The 20,529-nt window shown below is 41.9% G+C and overlaps 1 protein-coding gene across 6 annotated transcripts in view; it reads right to left on the reverse strand.

Moving 5' to 3' along the window:
* Positions 1–20,529, reverse strand: part of LOC130198923 (FH1/FH2 domain-containing protein 3-like) — a 55,715-nt gene that overhangs the window by 28,503 nt on the left and 6,683 nt on the right. For 5 of the 6 annotated variants that reach the window (XM_056422074.1, XM_056422059.1, XM_056422042.1 and 2 more), the window contains exon 3: positions 17,608–17,675. In XM_056422074.1, the coding sequence (XP_056278049.1) occupies positions 17,608–17,675 (68 nt within the window). Of the gene's footprint in view, positions 1–14,588; positions 14,649–17,607; positions 17,676–20,529 lie in introns of those variants that run through there. The other variant, XM_056422067.1, reaches the window with a different exon arrangement.

Genomic DNA, 20,529 nt, shown 5'->3' on the forward strand with positions numbered 1-20,529 from the left:
AGACGGCAGTGCGAGCTCTCAGAGCATCACACTGATATTCAAAATGATTACTATGATCCTTGAACACAAATAGATCACTTCTATCATGACATTTAAAATGTTGTAAATTGTGACCCCCGTGAACTGTTCTGAGTGTTTTTGCATTTCCTCCGGGGGAAGGCCACCTCAGGCACGCGGTAGTCTTCCCATCTTCTCATCTCCGTGCCAAATGACCTCTTTCTCAGCCATTGGCAGCTGTCTGTTAATTAAGAAAGTGTGATACTCTGCCTCTGATTGGCTCGTACCCGTTGCCTTCTTAGCAGAATGTGTGAAGTTTATCGCTCATTTACAAAATTGGTGTAAAGGTACTGATCTTAACTGAGATATGCATGGCAGCTTTCTTGTACACAGCTCTCATAAATAATGATCGAATGGGAGAGAATCGTCTGTTGCTATACATGTTGCCTATATGGATGGAATCAAATTACAGATCCAAAGAAGATTTTAAATAAATGTGCTGTCATAATTAAACTTAAAATGACCCGTAATGGTGATATGGCACACTTATGAACAAAACAATTTAAAATAAAAAGGTAACATGTGCTGGTACCATGTTCATGTTCTGGGGCATCTATTCTCCTAATACTATCACAAACTTCATATTTTTACTATTTCGCCATAGTTATATTTTTATTTTGACGTTTGATCTGAAATGATTACTTAAAAACAACAAGTTCCAATTTCCATTCATTCCCCCTGTAAATAAAAGTACCTTTATTTGTAATTGCAGACAGTAATTTAACAATAATGTGTGCTCTGCGTTGAGCTCACAGTCTGTTCACTTGAGGGTTCTTACCGTCCGTCCATGTGTGCGTATGAACACGTGTGCACTCTGCCGTGTGTCAGCAGGGGGTTCGAAAATCAGTGTTTAAAAATCCAGATTTAGTGTGTTGTGATAGATCCTTCAGTCCATCAGGAGGAGGTGAGCAGCGTACAGAGGTACAGGCCTGCTGCCTGCAGCTCAGTGGGAAGCGTCACTAAGCTAAGCTATCCCAAGGCCAGGGTCAAGATCATTACCAAGCCACACAGAGACAACGAATTACAGGCCTGTCTGTCTCTCCATCCGCATCAATCCGTCTGTGATCGTCTACGACTGACATGATGAAATCATCCAAATCATTAGTGCCAAGAGACGACCGGCCGTGATTCTCCATGTGTGGGAACTGAAGGAGTGACTCCGAAGAGAACGGCATGTGGGAAAGTGAGGAGCAGAACAGTCGCACGCAAACATGAAAGAGGTGAACCGAGAGATGGGAATGGAAAGACGAGACGGAACGAGACAGGGCAGACAGGGAGAAGAAAAACGAGAGAAAGGGAAAGTGGTGACCACTGAGTACAGGGTCTGATTCGAGGAGAGAAAGCCAATTGCTTCTGGGTAATCAAGGCCGAGGAGAGAAACGAGAGAGCCAGAGACGTGGAATTCCCCTTCCAAAAATACACAAACATAGATGTCTCCGCCATGTCTTGAGATACATGTTGATTTTGATCCTTTTGACTTTGTCCAGCTGATTGAAAAGATGCTTAGTTTAGTGATGCACCATCTTCTTCTTTTTTTTATTTGTATGTTATTAAAATAACAAGGGAGTACAAATACACATATATGTGTGTATTTCTTAGATTGTGTTGTACAAAGTTAGAAGAGCAATTTTGAAGTCAAGTCTGATGTTTCCTTCCACATAAAGAATAATCCAACGAGGCCTTCAGTTTATGAATTAATATGAATTAACACTGGTGATTTTGTGGGTTATCAAACACCCGAAAACCTGACTTGAAATTTACCATCACATATTGCTCATGTGACGGAGATCATTTTGGCATAATCACTACCTTAAACTAGAACGGGCACTCGGTAGAGCGCATACCTTCGCATATCACAAGATTGGGCATTGAATTATGAACATTTTGGCATTAGTTGCATGCCAATTGGACAAAAATGTATCGTGCTATGGTAAAAAAAAGATTTTGACCTTTCCATGACCTTGACCTTTGACCCGATTGATCCCAAAATCTAATCAAATGGTCCCCGGATAATAACCAATCATCCCACCAAATTCCATGTGATTCAAGAAGATTTGACCTGTTCATGACCTTTGACCTTGACCTTTGACCCGATCGATCCCAAAATCTAATCAACTGGTCCTCGGATAATAAACAATCATCCTACCAAATTTAATGCGAGTCGGTTCAATACTTTTTGAGTTCTGCGAAAGATTTTGACCTGTTCATGACTTTTGACCTTGACCTTTGACCCGATCGATCCCAAAATCTAATCAACTGATCCCCGGATAATAAACAATCATCCCACCAAATTTCATGCGATTCGGTTGAATACTTTTTGAGTTTTGCGAATAACACGCATACAAATAAATAAATAAATAAATACACGGCGATCAAAACATAACCTTCCGGCATTTTCAATGCGAAGGTAATAATGAATCCGCTCAGATGATGATGAGCCACACTCATACAGTATATGTGACCTCTCATTTGGTTTATTGCTATTTCTTCCCGTAAACGGAGGAGAACACAGATAAGTGGCAGGTGCAATGACCTCATGCGATAATTCACAACAGACCCCAAACTGAGGCTCAGTCATAACCTCCACCTTCTGGTTTCTCTGGGTTTCCCTGGAAAGAAGTGGCCACTCGATGACACAGAGAGAACACTTTGCCCTCCGCCGTCAACAATGTAATGTCCGCGTTCCTCCCCGTGAGCGAGGCCGTCGGGGTCACCTTTCCCAGAACGTCTGCACGTCCGCCAGGAGCACGTCGGCAGCAGCGATAAACCTCAAACTTGGCTCGATTCCTTCTGGTGATGCAGTTGGTGCGAAATAAATGTCGCCATTATAATGAACTCGAGTTTACACAGGGGTCAACAACCAGCAATGTAAACAAAGATTTAAATCTTCAGAAAATAAAATGTTTGGGTTTTCTATCATTCTTTTGATATAAAAGTTGAATACTTTTCGGATTTCTCGACTTCTTTTCTTACTCCTCTGCAACATATTCTTCATATCCTGACAATGGTAAACCTCTCCAAGACATTTTCCTGTGCAACAATGTCCTTTACATAAAATGATCAAAGGGAATGGACTGGTTACCTTCGCATTGAAAATGCGGAAGGTTATGTTTTGATCGCCGTGTATTTATTTATTTTTTATTTTTTTGTATGCGTGTTATTCGCATAACACAAAAAGTATTAAACCGAATCGCATGAAATTTGGTGGGATGATTGGTTATTATCCGGGGACCATTTGATTCGATTTTGGGATCAATCGGGTCAAGGTCATGGAAAGGTCAAAATCTTCTTTTTTACCATAGCACGGTCAATTTTTATCCAATTGGCATGCAACTAATGCCAAAATGTTCATAATTCAATGCCCAATCTTGTGATATGCAAAGGTATGCGCTCTACCGAGTGCCCATTCTAGTTTATTATAAGAAGCATCTCGTCCTTGTAAATTGTAAGTCCTTGGCAGACACATACAAGCCAATCACAAAATGTGGGCCAGAAATATTAATGTGATAGTTGCATGTTTTCATATCTCTTTACTTTCACTCAAGATGAAGGCATCACCGGCGCTGCATGGACCCATGGAGGACCCGCATGTTGATGGTCATACATGAGGGCTATATCACCCAGCTGGGTACAGATGGTGCACACTATAAGCTGTCAGACAACAGAGGTCGCACACCACCACACTATGTGTTTAACCATCTCCACAGTCATTTAATATAGCAAGGAATACTCACAACACATTTTGTGAAATCTGCCAGACGGTTGAGGTCATTTCATTTCTTTTCCAAATAAAAAAAACCTTCTTTCACAGTATTTATTGAATCAAAAGTCTTTATTTTCTTGATTCACACACACTGACTGAGTTCCTCACACTTTCAGCTCGCGTAAACATCCAATAGTAGATTTGTGGAACTTATTAAGACGTTTTTTTTGTTTTGCTAACAAAGTCTTGTCAGCATAATTACCCTTCCACCCCAGCGTAAACAGACTTTGACATGTTAAATAATCAATGAGCCGTTTCCCCATTGGCAAGGTTTAGAGATCCAGCTGTCTGAACACTGCGCTTCGGGAGTGATGGCGTATTAAAACTGAAAATAACTCAAACAAATGACTCTCCCCTTCAACCTCTGGGCCAAACAATACTGCCTTAGGATATTCTCTTGCAGGAGACTGACATAACAACTTAAACTAGAAGGATAACACTTTAACAATGAATTAGATGCCCTCTACTAGTCTAAAAGAAAGAAGAGATGGGGGGATATGTCAGGAGGAAGGGCCGGAACATTGAAAAGGTTATTTTTTTGAAGGGAGGATTTGCCTGTCGCCGTGTCGTTTGCTAGTCATTCTCCTTTTTTTCCTGACCCTAGATTTTATTATTGTCACCAAAAAAAGCTGAAACACTCACTGGGATGTGTCATGGTGGTTTGTGCGCGTGCTTGCTGTGTGTGTGCGTGCGTGCACTTGTGTGATCGTGTGCTCAGGCCCACGTGTAAACCAGTGGCCGCCGAGTGCAGAAAGGCACATTTCATTTATAGGTTCGCTTGGAGTTTTACTGTTTTGTTTTGGAGGACTCTCAGTTCTTGTGCTCACTGTTTCACCATGACCTCACACGCACTGCGACATGTCAGCCTTCACGAGTCCTATGGTCCCATATTGCATCCTAAACATTTTAATTTCATTCTAGCAGGGGGGAAAGAATGAGGTATCTCCACTTATCTAACATGATTAAAAGTAAACTCTTGGTGATGAACCAACATTTTCCTTTTTTTATAAAACACACATAACCTATAAACTTTGTTTTACATTTGCCTTGACACAAAAAACAGGTACTTGTGACACAATAACTGAAACCTAGAATGTATGTAGTGTGACTATTGACCAGGCATGCTAAACCAGCAGCACAATGACCGCTTTACACCAAGCTTGACATTTTAAAACACACTTTTTACAAATAACTACTCTGCTATCTCCATGAGACACATCATTCAAACCTAAGATCCTGTGTGTGCTGTTTGCTAAACACTGTCACAGAAATGCCACACTCAATTGTTAATAACTTGCTCCCAGAATGCACCTGTGAAAACAATGTAGTCAATTAAATCACCTAGAAATCAGAGCTTGAACACCATCGGTTAGATTTAGGTTTGCACGCTGGACTAAATGATAACTTTATTGAAGGAAAGCTTGGTTTACATTTCCATTGGTGTTATCACATGCTGAACACCAAATGAGGATTCAACTGACATAAACCTATATCACCATGTGTATTATGATCCAATTATCCTGTTTGTTTATGATTCCTTTGACTTAAAATCCCTCTGGGAAAAAATAGAATTAAAAGGCTCAATAATGTGTTAAAGGGCCTGGTGTAGGTATACTTTATGGAGTGCAAATATGCCATTTATTTAGAATATAGCAGAAAAGAACTGGAAGAACCTGTATGTGCATGTGGGAGTGTCCTCTCAAGTGAAACTGGGATTCCCTCAGTGCCGAGGCTGTCTGCGAAGTGGTTCAGGAGCGCCTCCTTCCCCTCCTGCCATAATGAGATTAGTGCTGTGACCCTTCAGCCTTGACTAATCCCTCAACATGTACTGCACCATCTATAAACAGAAAAACACACAGGCCAGCTCAGGCTACACTCGTCCTGATCCACAGCAATTACACTCAAAACCACCCGTTTTTACAAAAGGATATATTGCAGCATCTCCACTTGAATGAGGTCTAATTCTGATTAGTTGACTTGAGAAAAAAGGGCACTATCAATCTACAGCTACTATTCCTAGTTCTCAGATAAAACAATGGAAGCCAGCTCAGCAGATGTTTCTTAAAGTCAACTCGGTTACAGAAACAGTGGTGTGAAGGGGAGATTTTGCAAGCTGACAGGAGCAAAAATGCAAACCAAGAGAATCACAAGAATCTGTTTGGCATCCAGCATGTGAGCTTCTCAAAGTCATCTATAAGCATGACAGGTCCCCATTTGTGACTCTTGTGTCTATGGGCTCATTACCGTGATTTATTCACCATCAGCACTTTCTTTTAATTCTAAAAACATACAACACGCGACCCGCGCAGCACCAAACACAGACTATGTTTTAGAAAGTATGGACATAGTGGAGCATTTAGAAGCTGAATGGCCAGATGTTGCATTACCCTCAAGAAGAGAAGATCATAAACAGAGACAAAGGTAGGTCTGGAAGATATGGCCCAAATCTTCTGTCACAATAACGGTCATTTCATATCTTCAAATACAAAATATAGCATATTTCCTTTTTTTTAAAGAAAATAATTTTCTGTATGAAATACTCACATGATGTTGAATACTATTGGGAGCATTCAAAACTTGATTCTATCATTTAATGAAAAAACGTAAGTGAAGAATAATCAGATTTTCTGAGAATTTGAGTTAGTGTGCATTTTTTATATCAATATATGATTTCATTACAATACGATTCCATTGAAATACAATAAACTATCATATTCGATCATCGCCCAGCCCTCAATAAAAGTAACAGAGTATGCGGAAGAATCAGAAGATGCAGTTCCTCTCAAGACCACTAGATGCTGGCTCCAATGTACAAAGTGGATCCCAACTTCCCTCTGGAAAAACGAAGTCAGTGTATTTCTGCAGAGGAAGTCGGAGTCTCAAAAACTTGATGTGACAGATGCTGAACTCATGTTGCCTTACCCTCCTTGTAAGTAAGTATAACAGAACAATAAAACCGTCTTCTTTATAATTTTCCTCTTTTAATAATTGTTCCATCCACTGCTTAAATATTGAGCGTAATTACTGCAAAAGGTTGAGCATTGATGATTACGCAATCCAATGCAAACACCATAATAACAGATCGAAAGACACAACACCCCAACGGTACATACGTAAACCTCATCAGAGGAATAATATCAGTGTAGCGCCTCTTCACTGGGTCAAGGGATATTTATTGATAAGCATGCATTAGGTCAAACAAGGGTGGTAATTTTTGTCTATGGGTCAGTCAAGGGCGGGTCACAGCCCAGTTATAACCGCTGACTCATGTTTCCGAAGGATTTCATTGCATCCCCCCCCCCCCCCCTCTAAAAAAGCCTCTACACGGCTGTCTGGGCCAATCAGTCAGTTGGCTTTCAGACTGGGTCTTCAGTGGGATCCAAAATAAAGAAGCATGAGGTGTAATGGCACGCTGGAGAGCTTAACTTGATCCCAGGAAGTTGTTACCTCTCTGTGCTGGTCGTGCTAAATATAGGCGGGTTGGAAGTCTAACATCCTGTAATATACATAATGGGTTCAATCTTTATTCAGGTCATGCAGCGCACAGTGTGTGAGTGTGTGTGTGTGTGTGTGTGTGTGTGTGTGTGTGTGTGCGTGTGCGTGCGTGTGAGTGCTGCCGTGTAGCTCCATTCTAGTCACACAAGTGGCGGATTAGTTTTCACTTGTTTTAAGGCAACGTGATGCAAAATTAAATGACGCCTTTAAATCGAGTGTTTCATATTTCTCTGGAAGGGTTTTTGTGCAAAGATACAAACGGGTGATATTTCCTTCTTACGTGCACATATGTGTGGAGTAGCATGACCATTAATCTGTCATTAACAGAACAAATACTCCATCAATCTGTCACAATTGAATATAGCTTGGACAATAATGCATGATTTCAGTCTCATGTCGAGTGAAGTGAAAAGGAAAAGCTGGCAGGCAGCAAAGACCCGACTGTTGAGGAGAACTCGGTTATTTTGTGACTGTCTATTTGTTGTATGTTGGTCTTGGCCTACAGTCTGAATACTGGAGGCTGCCGATGGTACAGATGACGATAGAGGCCCCTTGAGCTCAGTGAGTGTGTGTGTGTGTGTGTGTGTGTGTGTGTGTGTGTGTGTGTGTGTGTGTGTGTGTGTGTGTGTGTGTTTGAGAGACACAGAGAGAGGAAAAAAGAGGGAGAGAGTGAGAACTCCAAAGTTTCACTCTAGGATTTAAAGAGTGGCGACGGGCCTAGACAGAGATTATACTCGGCTCAGCAATGACACACACACACACACACACACAAACACACACACACACATATATACCCACACAAGCATGTACCCACGTCCCCAGGCAGATACAGTACAACAACACTTGAGAGTACATGAAAACAAACTTTTTTTATGATTCCCATAAGTCAACCCCTGTGGAAACAAATGGCTGCGGTATTTTAGAGCGAACACACTGACATCCAGCACACACAACATACCTGCATACACACTTTCATATATAGACACACACCAGCAGTTAAACCTATCCAGACTGTAACCTTGAACCCTGATGAAGGACAACAGCCGTGAAAGAATCTCAGAAGCAGATGTCTTCAGGAAGGAAACTTACTGCCACATAAACACATGGAAACACATAAAAACACAAGCAGCCTCGCAAACACGAGAGCAGGACCAGAACGTGCCCTGGCACCTCTGAATTAGTCCACACACACATACACACACACGCACACACACACAGGAATAGTTACCCACAACATTAATATACCCAGCTTTCTGCTGATACCACGTGATGACAGGTAGCTATCGTACTGCTCGATATTCACACACAGACTACCTTAGTGAACAAACAGGAAGTGACGGCTCATTATATACTCAGAGCAACATTTCAGGATCTACTGTAAACTGTATAAGTTGTAAAAAATAAGGAATGGATGACTTAAGCATCACATTTTTAGTCTCGCTCAACGTCCCGCCCACCCATCCGATTGGTTACAGGGTGTGGTGCCTCGCGAGAAATGAACATTGTTCAATGTTTGCCTTCCGTTCACAAAGGGGAGAAAACAAGATTCACATCCAGTGGAGTTCAACTTTGGTGAACTTTGACGTACAAAGGCGCAGGTTCAACCCAAAGCAAAGACGTGTGTGTGGTTGACCCCACTCGGCACCGCCCACATTTCACCTCAGAGGTCACTCGCCTGGAGTCGAGCGTGTTTGACGGGCAAAGACGAACACTGACTGGAGCAACTCCTTTGAGCAAACGCAGCTGTGTTTAGAACTTTGGAAAGCAGCAGATGTAATTGAAGGGGCAATTCTTCCGTGTATCCTGGACATATCCGTGACAAATCAATGTCTTATGTGCATTGGAACTAAATAAGCTTCTTCACACTTCTCAAGCATTCTGTGCTGAAAAGATTGCTTTCTGCAAACTGTGTTGGAGGAATATATAATGTTGACGCATATCCTTCTGTGATGCACGATGAGCTCTTTTGCCGAGAGTTAGATGTGAAGATTGTCTTCCATGTGCGTATGGCAAATATGAAGCGACAGTTAGCAGTGGGTTAGCTTAGCTTAGCACAAAGACTGCAAACAGAAATAACTGGCTGGCTTGGCCCTTTCCAAAGGTCACTAAAACACATCTGCATCTAAAGCTCATTAAATAGCACCTTATATTTCCTGAAGTTTCCACTTCCACCACTAAACATGGGCTCCAGAAAACTACTGTAAAAGTACAAACACAAGTTAATTAATAATCAATAATGTCAAACAATTTCTTTAATTTCTGATGAAAAAAGCTGTCAATCTTATTGACGACCAAAACCATTGTATATGGTCATTAATTCAACTTAATTTCATCCAATTGCTGCATGCAACTGACAAAGTGTGAAAGGATGCTCTGTCTTTCATCTGCATTGTTAAAAAGCGTGACCTGATTTTTTTGCATCGTGCAGACAGACACAAAAGCTGATTGTGGGAAATATGATGGCGTTCAATCCCACATGCAAGCGTACACGTGTGAAACAAGCGCCCAGTGTTTTCCCTCGCTCTCTCACCCTACCTTAGTCTCTCTCTCTCTCTCCTAGAGCATTGTGATAAAGATTCCCCAGGCTGGTGCAATGGCAGGAATAAAACTGAAAAACGCAGGGATATTAATCAATGTCTAAAGTAAAATTAGAACTGATGATTATGTATGTATGTGTTGATCATTTCAAGATGTTGATGGTGAGTCACCCAAATCAATTGGCTGGATTGAGAATAGAATCCTGACAATAAAGAGAAAAGGAAGACGGACAGATAAAAGAGTGAGTGAGAAAAGCTAACAGAAGAAAGTGACGGAGAAACCGGAGTAAGACTAACAGCAGCCAGAGCGGGTAAACAGATTAGCTCAATGAAATCCTGCTGTGACGCATACCACATTTGTCTGTTTATTTCTGTGTGTGAGCCTCATGTAGCAGGTATGATGACATCAGACAAAAGCTATAAAGGGAGTTCTGGCATAGTTACAAATATTTGCCAGAAGAGAACATACCTCTTTAGTGTTTTTGGGCCTATATTCCGCCTGCTGGTCTTGGCTTATAGTTGGTGATAGAGGGCCCAGGGACATGTGTTTTTATGACTTATGGGGTCTGTTTACACATTGTGGGGACTCACCTTCCTTTTGGGGAATAAAATCAGGTCCCCGTAATGTTGATGATTAGATATCAGGGTAAAGACTTGATTTGTTTTCCTTTTTTCTTTTCTTTTCAGTTTCACTGAACAAAAAAACCTGCAACAAAACATTGTAAATGACAAAAAGAAAAACTTAAATAAATAGAAAAGAATAATAATACAAATTTAAAATACAAATAAAGAAAAGACAGAAATAAGTAGAACATATTTCTACTGAAGACTTCAATTTAGGTTCAAATAAGATAAGGTAAGATACACTGTATAACTGCAGCAACCATTTGTTTATTTATATATATATATACATATATATATATATACATATATATTGTATGTATATTTATTTTGATGTACTAGAGTTAGAAGCAAAATTAACTCTGTCAGTCCAGCCAAATTATTCTCAAAATCTAACTGCCAAAGCAATATTCCCGAAATGTTACAGTCTGGAGTCTGAAACCCAAAAATAGCAGCCATTTCAAATTATAAAACTAATTGTATCACCATGGCAAAGTTGCCTCCCTTCCCTCAACCTCCTCACCTGTAAGTCAGTGGACCACAGAGCTATGACATAACTTGTGGAGCTGCTGGACAGCTGCTGCTGCTGCTGCTGTGTCTGGCAGGTGCATTTCCTCCTTGCTTTGTTTCTCCCTTATGTATTCTTCCCTAAGTGATTCACCATTTCCCCTGGAAATCATCCCTCTCCCCGTCTCCCTCCACACATCCCAAACCCATCATCTCTCAAACCCTCACGGCTGGATGAGATGCCAAGCACGCAGACTCTCCATTGTGTGTTCTGGATGTTTAGCTTTTGGTCATTGTAATGTTTTATTGCATTATGTAATAGCTTCAAAAGGATTCAAACAGGCCAGATGGAGCATCGTGCAGGTACACTCAGCTGCGTATATGAACAATCCCAGATATAACATGCAGACTCATTCAAAGCCAAAGACACGCGCACATATGCAATATATTTATTCCAGCAAGAGTGCTAGGAAGAACAAAATCCCAAACTGCCTCAGTCCCAGAAGCTTCTCGTGTCTGTCAGCATAAAAGAGCCCAGGGAAGAAGAAAAAAACCTGCCACATCCACAGAAAGTGGAAACACTGCAACACACAGACGGGATGCATCCCACCAAAGCCACTGATCACAAGAAATGCACAGCTACAACATACAACTGGATTACACAGAAAAAATAACATAAAACTGTACATAATCCCATTGAAGGTCTAATGCATAGTAAAAGCTTGACTGCTGGGTGTAAGCAGTGCAATACACACACATGTTATTCCTGTCTGCGTATGGCTGACTGCAACAGAGGACATTTCACTGTCTTTGGACCCGAGTCCCCTCCACCAACTAAGAATTAAGACAGCAAGTTATTTACAGTTGGAGAGTTCGGAACCGAGAGCAGCTGCAGGATAGATGTGTGTGACAGGATTTTCGACAGCAGCTCCCGCTGTGAAGCTATCCTACCACTTCCACTGCTCTACACCTTCATCCCTAATGCCTCATCAGCCCACAGCAGTAACTAAGGCATGAGTCATGCGGGCGCAATGCTCTCAGTCGCTCCTCGGGGTCTCAGCTGCTGACGAGGGGAAACTATTTGAGTGTTTTTCTCTTTCCTTCTTTCTCTCTGTGAAAACGCAGATGAAAAGCTCGCAGCGTGCCCTGTGTTCTGAACGCACAACTACGGATTCCAGGTGATTATGAGGGAGCGAAAACCAAGTGCAGACACATAAAAACACATTTGCACGGAGATTGTATGCCTACGCACAGATAAAACAGATTGAGTGACGGGTCTAAACTTGTCAAAGAGCATAATAAACATTCGGTAGGCAAAATATACTTGTTGACTCACACACACAGACAGAATGTTCATGGTGACAAGTTTCTAGCCTTCACCAGTAGGTTCTCCTCTAATCACCAAAGAATGAGCAGCCAGAGTGATGTTCAAGAATAACTTTTATTGTCTTAGGCCTGTCTCTGCTCTCCACACTCCTGATCTTCCGTCTGTCCAGCTCCTTTATGGAGACAGACTCAGATACACAAACACCGATCGTCATCAGCTGGACTGATTACCAATCAGTCCAGCTGATGACAATCAGACACCGTTCCCTGAACCACACCCCCGCTCCACCCACTCTGCAGCCGAGCCTAAACAGTAAACACCCCCCGCTGCCACATTCATAAGGCCCAATTTCTTGAGCCAAAGCCACAGGTGTTCAAAGAGAACAAAGAGTCACAAACCGCATGTGAAGCTGAGCAGAGTAAATATAGATGTAGAGATCAGAGCGGCCAGGCCAGGAAAAGAAAGAGGCTGCACAGGTTAAACAAGTGGTGAGTGTTTGAATGAAACCATTTAGGAGATGGGGAAGAGAAATGGAGACAAATAGACGATGGAAAGCAAAGTAGATTAAGAGAGGATGAGGGGGATACGACGCGAGATTGAAAAGTAGTTGGCTCAGATTGGCACGGATACTAGAGTGCAGCGTGTCAGCAAAACCATTTATTATGTCCAACTGCACAGCCACAGATGTCCTGTACCACTGACCCCCCCCCCAGTTTACCCATCACAAAGCATTATCTCCCTGTCACACCATGCCATTACCAGGCCTTATCTCCCACAGCGGGGGGGGGGACACCAACACGGTAAATCACTGTTTGAAGCAGCTGCAGTCATCTCATTCTGCAGCATCTCAAAGACAGATTGCTGTCACTACCACCGCCCCCCCCCCCCCCCCCAATGGGTAAATCCAAACTGAATAGTGACTACTGCTTTTTTCACCAGAGACCACCATGTCAGTAAGCTCATATTTACAGAGATCTTGCCTGATGCTACCTGAAAACATCTCTTTAAAGTGTATAAGTACAGTTACTATAAACCTTTGATTGTGTACGGTGGCTTATTATTACTTTTGTAAAAAAAAAATACAACTGGAAAAGACGGACAGATGCAACACAATCTTTGACTCCGTTTTTGACAAGCTGTTCAATTTCTTATGCAAAAGCCCGATCAGAGGAAAGTAAAAAGTCAACCTTCACTACACCTCCACCCCCCCCCCCCCCTTTCTCTCTTTCACATTACCGCGTGGGGCGATTAGATATGGATAATTGGGCACCAGCGGTATATGGGAGACACATTTTTTTGAAAAAGGGTTACATTCCAGAGGTACCTGCCAAGGGATTGAATAGGCTCCAAAACACATGCCAGCTTCTTTTGTTTTCACCTGCAGTACAACTCATTACAGGAGGCTTTACCTGTCAGACGGCATACCCTTTCTTTATCTGATCACTTTAAACTGTATTTAATTACTGCATATCCTTTCACTTCAGGGCAGGCTGGGAAATGAGGCCGCCATGGGAAACAAAAGCGGAAAACATTCTGCTAATGTGCACTTTGTTACATTTAGTACAAATGAGAAAATTACAGTTTGCCAGAGTACAAATTGAATGTTACCGTATCGGATGACATAATGACTCGATAACTATAACATTTGCTGTGTGTTTAGAGCTATCAGCCGGAACGATTAATCGACTCTCATAGTTTTCAGGTGGTTTACAAACAGTGTCTATCGGAGTTTATTTTCAACTATAAAATATCCTGCTCCGTACACATCTAGGCTGTTATAAGAAGCAACACATTCAAGGGGATCCTGATAGAAATGTCTGTAAATATTATCTTTCGCTGGGGAGCTAGCAGAATGACGAGGACCCGGTGGTTCAAGTTTAACCGGGAGATCATGGTTTTATTACCCGAGCGTACAGGCTAATATTTAGTTTAAAAAGTTGCCAAAACTCTCTCTCTCTCTCTCTCTCTGCCCCGTCCTCTTCTCTGAACCTGGCCTATCCAGCTGAATTGTGGTCAACATCTTCCCCCCATGAACTCCCCATGATTATTTTCAATGTTAGTCCTGCAGGCTCACTCATGAATATATCCAACATAATGTCATCACGTTTTTTTAGACCCTAGAAATCCAGCATCTGTCAGGGTATATAGAAATATTTTTGGGGTTCCTACATGATGAATCACGATGTTTTAAGTGACCCCCTGCGACACAGACAAGAAAAATCGTCAAATACACACCAAGAATATCCAACCGCAATAGGCTGATTGGCACCGCTTCACCCACCTGGACCACCTCTCTCCACTCCACCCGTCGGCTACAACACCGCTGCTGTGCCAGAAACTGCTCAAATGGACTCTAAAATAAGGGTTTCCGACTGGCACTCTTCACGAGTCTGCGGACCACGGGATTAACTGGGAGAAGGGGAGGAAATGTAAGGAAGCAGGGCACACGAGTAGGTATTGAGAGACAACGGAACAAATGAAAGAGAGATGCTTGAGTAGATGTGAAAAGAGGCTCGGGCTGAACGTTGTTCGACTTGAAACCGAGGACACTCTGGACACCAACCCTGCATTAAAAGATAAATTCCTGTTAAATTGACGCTAATCTCCCAGTGAGGAAAATACAGCGAGCTGGATCATGAAAGTGCCACAGAAGCCTCTCCAGTGCAGAGAAGTGCTTACACCAGAAGAGAGAGTCACTGCTTCGCTGAGCCTGCCAGAGTGTTCTCCTTCTCATATACAACAGGAAAAAAGTCATTAACTCACACACATTATCACAGCCTCACTCACTCATACACGCATCAGAGAGCATCCTTAATCCCAAATTGGCAAACCTGAATGTAATTTGATCTCTCCGTTAGCAGTGATGCCAAGGAGAGCCGTCGTTCTTAAAGTTGCACTCCCCTTTTTCTTTTAAACCTCGTGGCCCTGAAAGAAGATCAACGAACAACTGAAGGATTTCCCGAACATTTGACCTAAATACAATCAAATCCTGATCCTCGTGTCAATCAAACCTGAAAGCAGATGAAGACGGCAAGATTAGGAAAATCTGTACGGAAGTGATCCTTTCTATGTCACATGGCACGGGTCAGCTATCCATGAGTTCAACCCAAAGCCACGGCATTCAAGCCTCCTATACACACCAAGTCATATTGATTCACAGATACTTGATTCCACAAGCAATTTACATTCTTGATTGTGACAGAATTTCCACTTCATGAATAGTATGCTGACCCATTCTTTGGTGATTTCAAGGTCAAGGCACTGAAAGGATTAGAGAGTTTTAAACTGTCAGATGAGCGGATGGCTGAAGTGTCTCATTGAAGCAACGCTGAGAAGGGGTTGAAAATGGTCAGTAGATCTCTAAAGTGAATGGATCGCTGTGACTGGCTCACGCTATCAGATTATACGTCCGTCCGATGCCGCAGGATTACAAAGTGCCACTCCAGAGTATCAACTCTGGATCAGGTTGTTGCTCAGCATCTGTTGTCATGCTGAATAAAAATCTGGAATCTTTGGTCAAATTCAAGTTTCACTCTCGCCGTTGTAAGATAAATGCATCTCATATGTGCATTCTTGTTTCCCTTGGAGTCATTCTGCAGCGGCACACAGCCGCGACGAAACACTGAGCGCCATAGATCAAGTGTCCCACGATCATTAGTATCCTCTGCTCCGCCTCCACACACACACAGGGAGCAGAGCAGGGAACACGCTTGTCATTATTATGTTTTAAGAAAAACTCAACTCATGGAGGAAACGGGAGTAAGAGGCTTTAAAAGTGACATTGTGTTCTAATATGCAGATGTAAAGTGGGGTTCATGTGGTAGTAACAAGTGAATATGTGGACAAGCAACAGATCCATATTTTTAAGTAACTCATTTATATATTTATTAACAGAATGTAGTGAGGTTTAATTGAGAATACTGGTTTTTTTAAAGGTCTTTTGAGTGTTTGTCCAGAGCAATCTAGTAAGTTCAGGTGTTTAAGTCCCTTACATTGGTTGAATAGAAATTGCTACAGCATGTTGCAAACATATATATCAAAATGACTTGTATGATAATAGTTTAGTCATTATTTTCTTCTTAACACTTTTTATTTTATAGTGTAAACATGAAAAGAAGCTGTCACAAAGCGATTCTTTTCTGTAGGTGTTCATTTTCTCTCCTTAGCACGATTAGTCCCAGTCATCGTGACCTTTCACCTCATCACATTCTCAACCAATCCGGGGCAAAGCATCTAGGATCCAGAATTAGCACCGCTATCACTGGCATGAAGAATGTGGACCGTGCAGCAGACATGGAGGAAAGAAGTGAGCAGAGACTAGTGCGGGGTGATATAAAGAAGAGTGAGTGGCAGACAGAAACAGGATTACATCGCTTGTTATAGGACCGGGCCGCTATGTTAAAGTTATGAGAAAACAGACAGAAAAATCATCCGCGTGTTCTCGGAGCATTAAGAAAATAGACGGAATTCGAGAGTGAGAAAATGTACACTGAATTCTGAATTATTTAAAATTTTAAGTGACGACTTCTGTCAAATGGGCTCGATGTTGGCAAAATGTGTGTGTTTAACAGTCTACAGCTATGCTAGCAGCTCCGTGAGGGTATCCATGGGCACTGTGATGCTCACACGTAAGACTGATGGTACTTTCATTCGTTTTGCAGGTATTTAGTCCAAATAAAAGTATTGGACAAACTTACATGGTGCGAAATGAAAAAAAGGTATTTATAGAAGCTAGATCAAAATGAGGATGTGTGTGTTGCTTGATATCTCCTATCATTCCTTCCCTCCCTTGCATATGTTACAATCAGTTCTTTCTTCCCCCTCTCATCATCGTGCTGTGATATATTTCTTCAAGCACCATCTAACTTTCAATGAGACACACACTCTGTCTCCTCCTCCCTCCTTGTCTTCACTCTCCCAGACGAGGAAGAGTTAAGGGCATCACACTGTGAAGCCTTTCCCAGCCCCAGAAGGGGGGAACACAAATATGTATTTATGGCAGCATGCACATGAAAAGGTTCCGTTCACTTTTCTCCCTCGAAAACTGTGTAAAAAGCTCCCGTCATACATGTTGAAAGCAAATGCTCAAAAAATTATCACAATCCCACGTTGAATTGGAGAAATTTCCCAAAGGTGCCTCTGCCTGGGAGGTCTCATGTCTGACAGCAGCATGTTCCATGTGTAAACCCCTGGACAGCGCAATGTGTTCTCATGTGTTCGACTGGGCATGTGTGTGTGTGTGTGTGTCCAGGGAGAACCTTGTGTTGAACAGGTATATAAACATGTCACACAGCACTCACCGATGCAGGCGTGCACACGGACGGTCAGCTGGGTTCGTAGAATAACGCTGTGCTTCTTCCCTCTGGACCTGACGGAAGAAAGGAAAGCATAAGAAGGTCTTTATGAAAGCAATGATGTTTTGAAGTTACTGCACCATTTCACCAACAACCCTTCGCCTCAGTGAAGAGATCCGTCTCCATTCAAAATATAATTAGTTTTACTTTGTATTTGAACGCAAACACTATGAGGCAAGGACTTGTTATGATGGACCGTTTTATATAATGCAGAGGCCGTCGGCATGATGGGAATCGTGCAGACAAACAGCGGCCTGCATTGGATTTGTACAGCCCCCCCCCCCCACCCCACCCCCCTCTATCCTGATACGCATCTGAGTCTTGAGGACAGATCGCAAAAGTGCCGGAGCAGACACAACACACATGCGCACACACATCCCTGCATACCAGCGTGAGCACACATTCATCCACAGCATAATTCCAGTGGGAAAACAAAAAGGAGCACACACAAACATACGGGTGAAGGATGATGGTATTTGGAGAGCACCTCCACTCTCTTTCTCTCTCTCTCTCTCTCTTTCTCCAGACCTCAATTGTTATCTTCCAATCTGTGGGAGCTAATCACTGACTTCCATCGCTGACCTTCTGATAGCATCCAATCCACACGGGGAAAGCACTGCTCAGATTACATGCAGAGGATGACACACACACCCAAACAAGAAACCGTCCGCCCTCCTATCCTTCTGTTATGCTGCTGTTATCAGCTCTGCTCGGAAAATAGAGCAAAAACTGTAACACGACCTGCTGAGATGCTGATAGCCGACTGTGTTTTTCTTGAAAATTCTTTTTCATTTTCCATATCTCGTGTGAGAATGACAGGTGTCAATGACGCATCACGCCAGTCAGAACAATGTGAGGAAAATTAGACCCAAGATGCCACCATTGGATTGGATGTGAGACTGTCAAAGACTGTGAGGATAAGAAGGGGTGTTTTTGTTAGTAAAACAACGCTAGAGAGGAGGGAAGATTGAAATTGCTATTTCAATATATTTTGAATAATACTCAAACAGTTATCGTGGCCTGGAGAAAGACTGCTCTCCATGACAGACAGCCGTGTCCTCCTGCTTTGTGATCTCCTTTAGTGAAAGCATCCTCTGCGCTGTCCTCTGTGGTGAGCAGTGGAATCACAACACGCCGCATCTATTCTTTAAAACAAGTGTTTGTATCTATTTCCCATGTGAATAGTATCCATAAGCCAATCTCCACAATACCATCATACTGATCAGCAGATTTTAATGGTCATGCTTAACGAATTGCAATAATAATACATTGTATTTTTAAAAGGCAGGGCTTTAAAAGTTACTTAAAGGCACTTAACATGTTAAATACCTCAACAGAAACAGTAAAAGCAAGAGAAAGCAAAGAAGAAGAAAAACAAGACAATTACTTTGCTTTAAGTATTTAATCTGTGTTTATTTGTTGTAAATATTATAAGATTAGAGAAGCTTCCGCTGTAAAAGACTCATGTGCTGCTGATGAAGAACTGTATTAAACGAAGAGACACGCCTTCACACTCCCAACATTCACCACCGCTATATGGCGTTTAAGGCAGCCAACAAAACCTGCCTGACTCTCAAGTAAAATGTGTGGTTTGAGGCAGAGATCTTGAGTATAATTAGTTTATTCATTTTTGGCGGTATATAAACAGTGTTCTTCTGACAGGGAGGACAGGACGCGCTTAGTGAGAATCTAACATCCTTTGTGATGTTATGCCAAGAAAGGGGCAAACCCAACCACATGTGTGATTCATTTCCTTCCGTCAGTGCAGTCTGACCTTGGATGAGAAAACTTCTGTCTGATCTGTCCAATCCAACCGGTTCCCCGAGATCCAAACCACTTCAGAAAGACACACACGTCTCTATACACCTGTCCATCCTCTGTCACGTGGCTTACCAGGTGCATAAGAGAGACGCAGCCACACCCACTTTGACAAACAAGTTAACGTACACATGGAAACAACCACACTCAGACACTTATCTAAGTCTCCAAACAGATCAACATACTCTCCATAAACGACTGGTAATACCTAGGAAATCACTATATGGAACAACAACAACAAATATATGTATACACTACCGTTCAAAAGTTTGGGGTCACCCAGACAATTTCGTGTCTTCCATGGAAACTCACACTTTTATTTATCAAATGAATTGAACATTTCATAGAACATATAGTCAAGACATTGACAAGGTTAGAAATAATGATTAATATTTGAAGTATTCATTTTGTTCTTCAAACTTCAAGCTCAAAGGAAGGCCAGTTATAGCTTATATCACCAGCATAACTGTTTTCAGCTGTGCTAGCATAATTGCACGGGTTTTCTAATCAGATATTAGTCTTCTAAGGCGATTAGCAAACACAATGTACCATTAGAACACTGGAGTGATAGTTGATGGAAATGGGCCTCTATACACCTCTGGAGATATTTCATTAGAAACCAGACACTTCCACCTAGAATAGTCATTTACCACATTAACAATGTATAGAGTGTATTTTTGATTAATGTTATCTTTATTGAAAAAACAGTGGTTTTCTTTGAAAAATAAAGACATTTCTAAGTGACCCCAAACTTTTGAACGGTAGTGTATATATATATATATATATTTAACCATATTGAAATTCTTATATTTGTACTTTTTTTCATTGTTGATCACACAGAGAGCTGCAGTTGCATCCAGATTGGATGATTACCGTACACCTGGCGACACTGAGCTGCTGCTTCACACAAACAAGACTAGATTTGTCAGGATCTAAACTCATGAGCACCACTGCCGTACGACTTGTTGCTATACAGTACAATTCCCAAGCAGCAGAGCTTCTCTTGTTAACCTGAAAGACAGACACTGCCTCTGGGAGGTATGAGAGACT

The sequence above is a fragment of the Pseudoliparis swirei genome, chromosome 1 (genome assembly GCF_029220125.1).
Source record: "Pseudoliparis swirei isolate HS2019 ecotype Mariana Trench chromosome 1, NWPU_hadal_v1, whole genome shotgun sequence".
In the NCBI taxonomy this organism is placed as follows: Eukaryota; Metazoa; Chordata; class Actinopteri; order Perciformes; family Liparidae; genus Pseudoliparis; species Pseudoliparis swirei.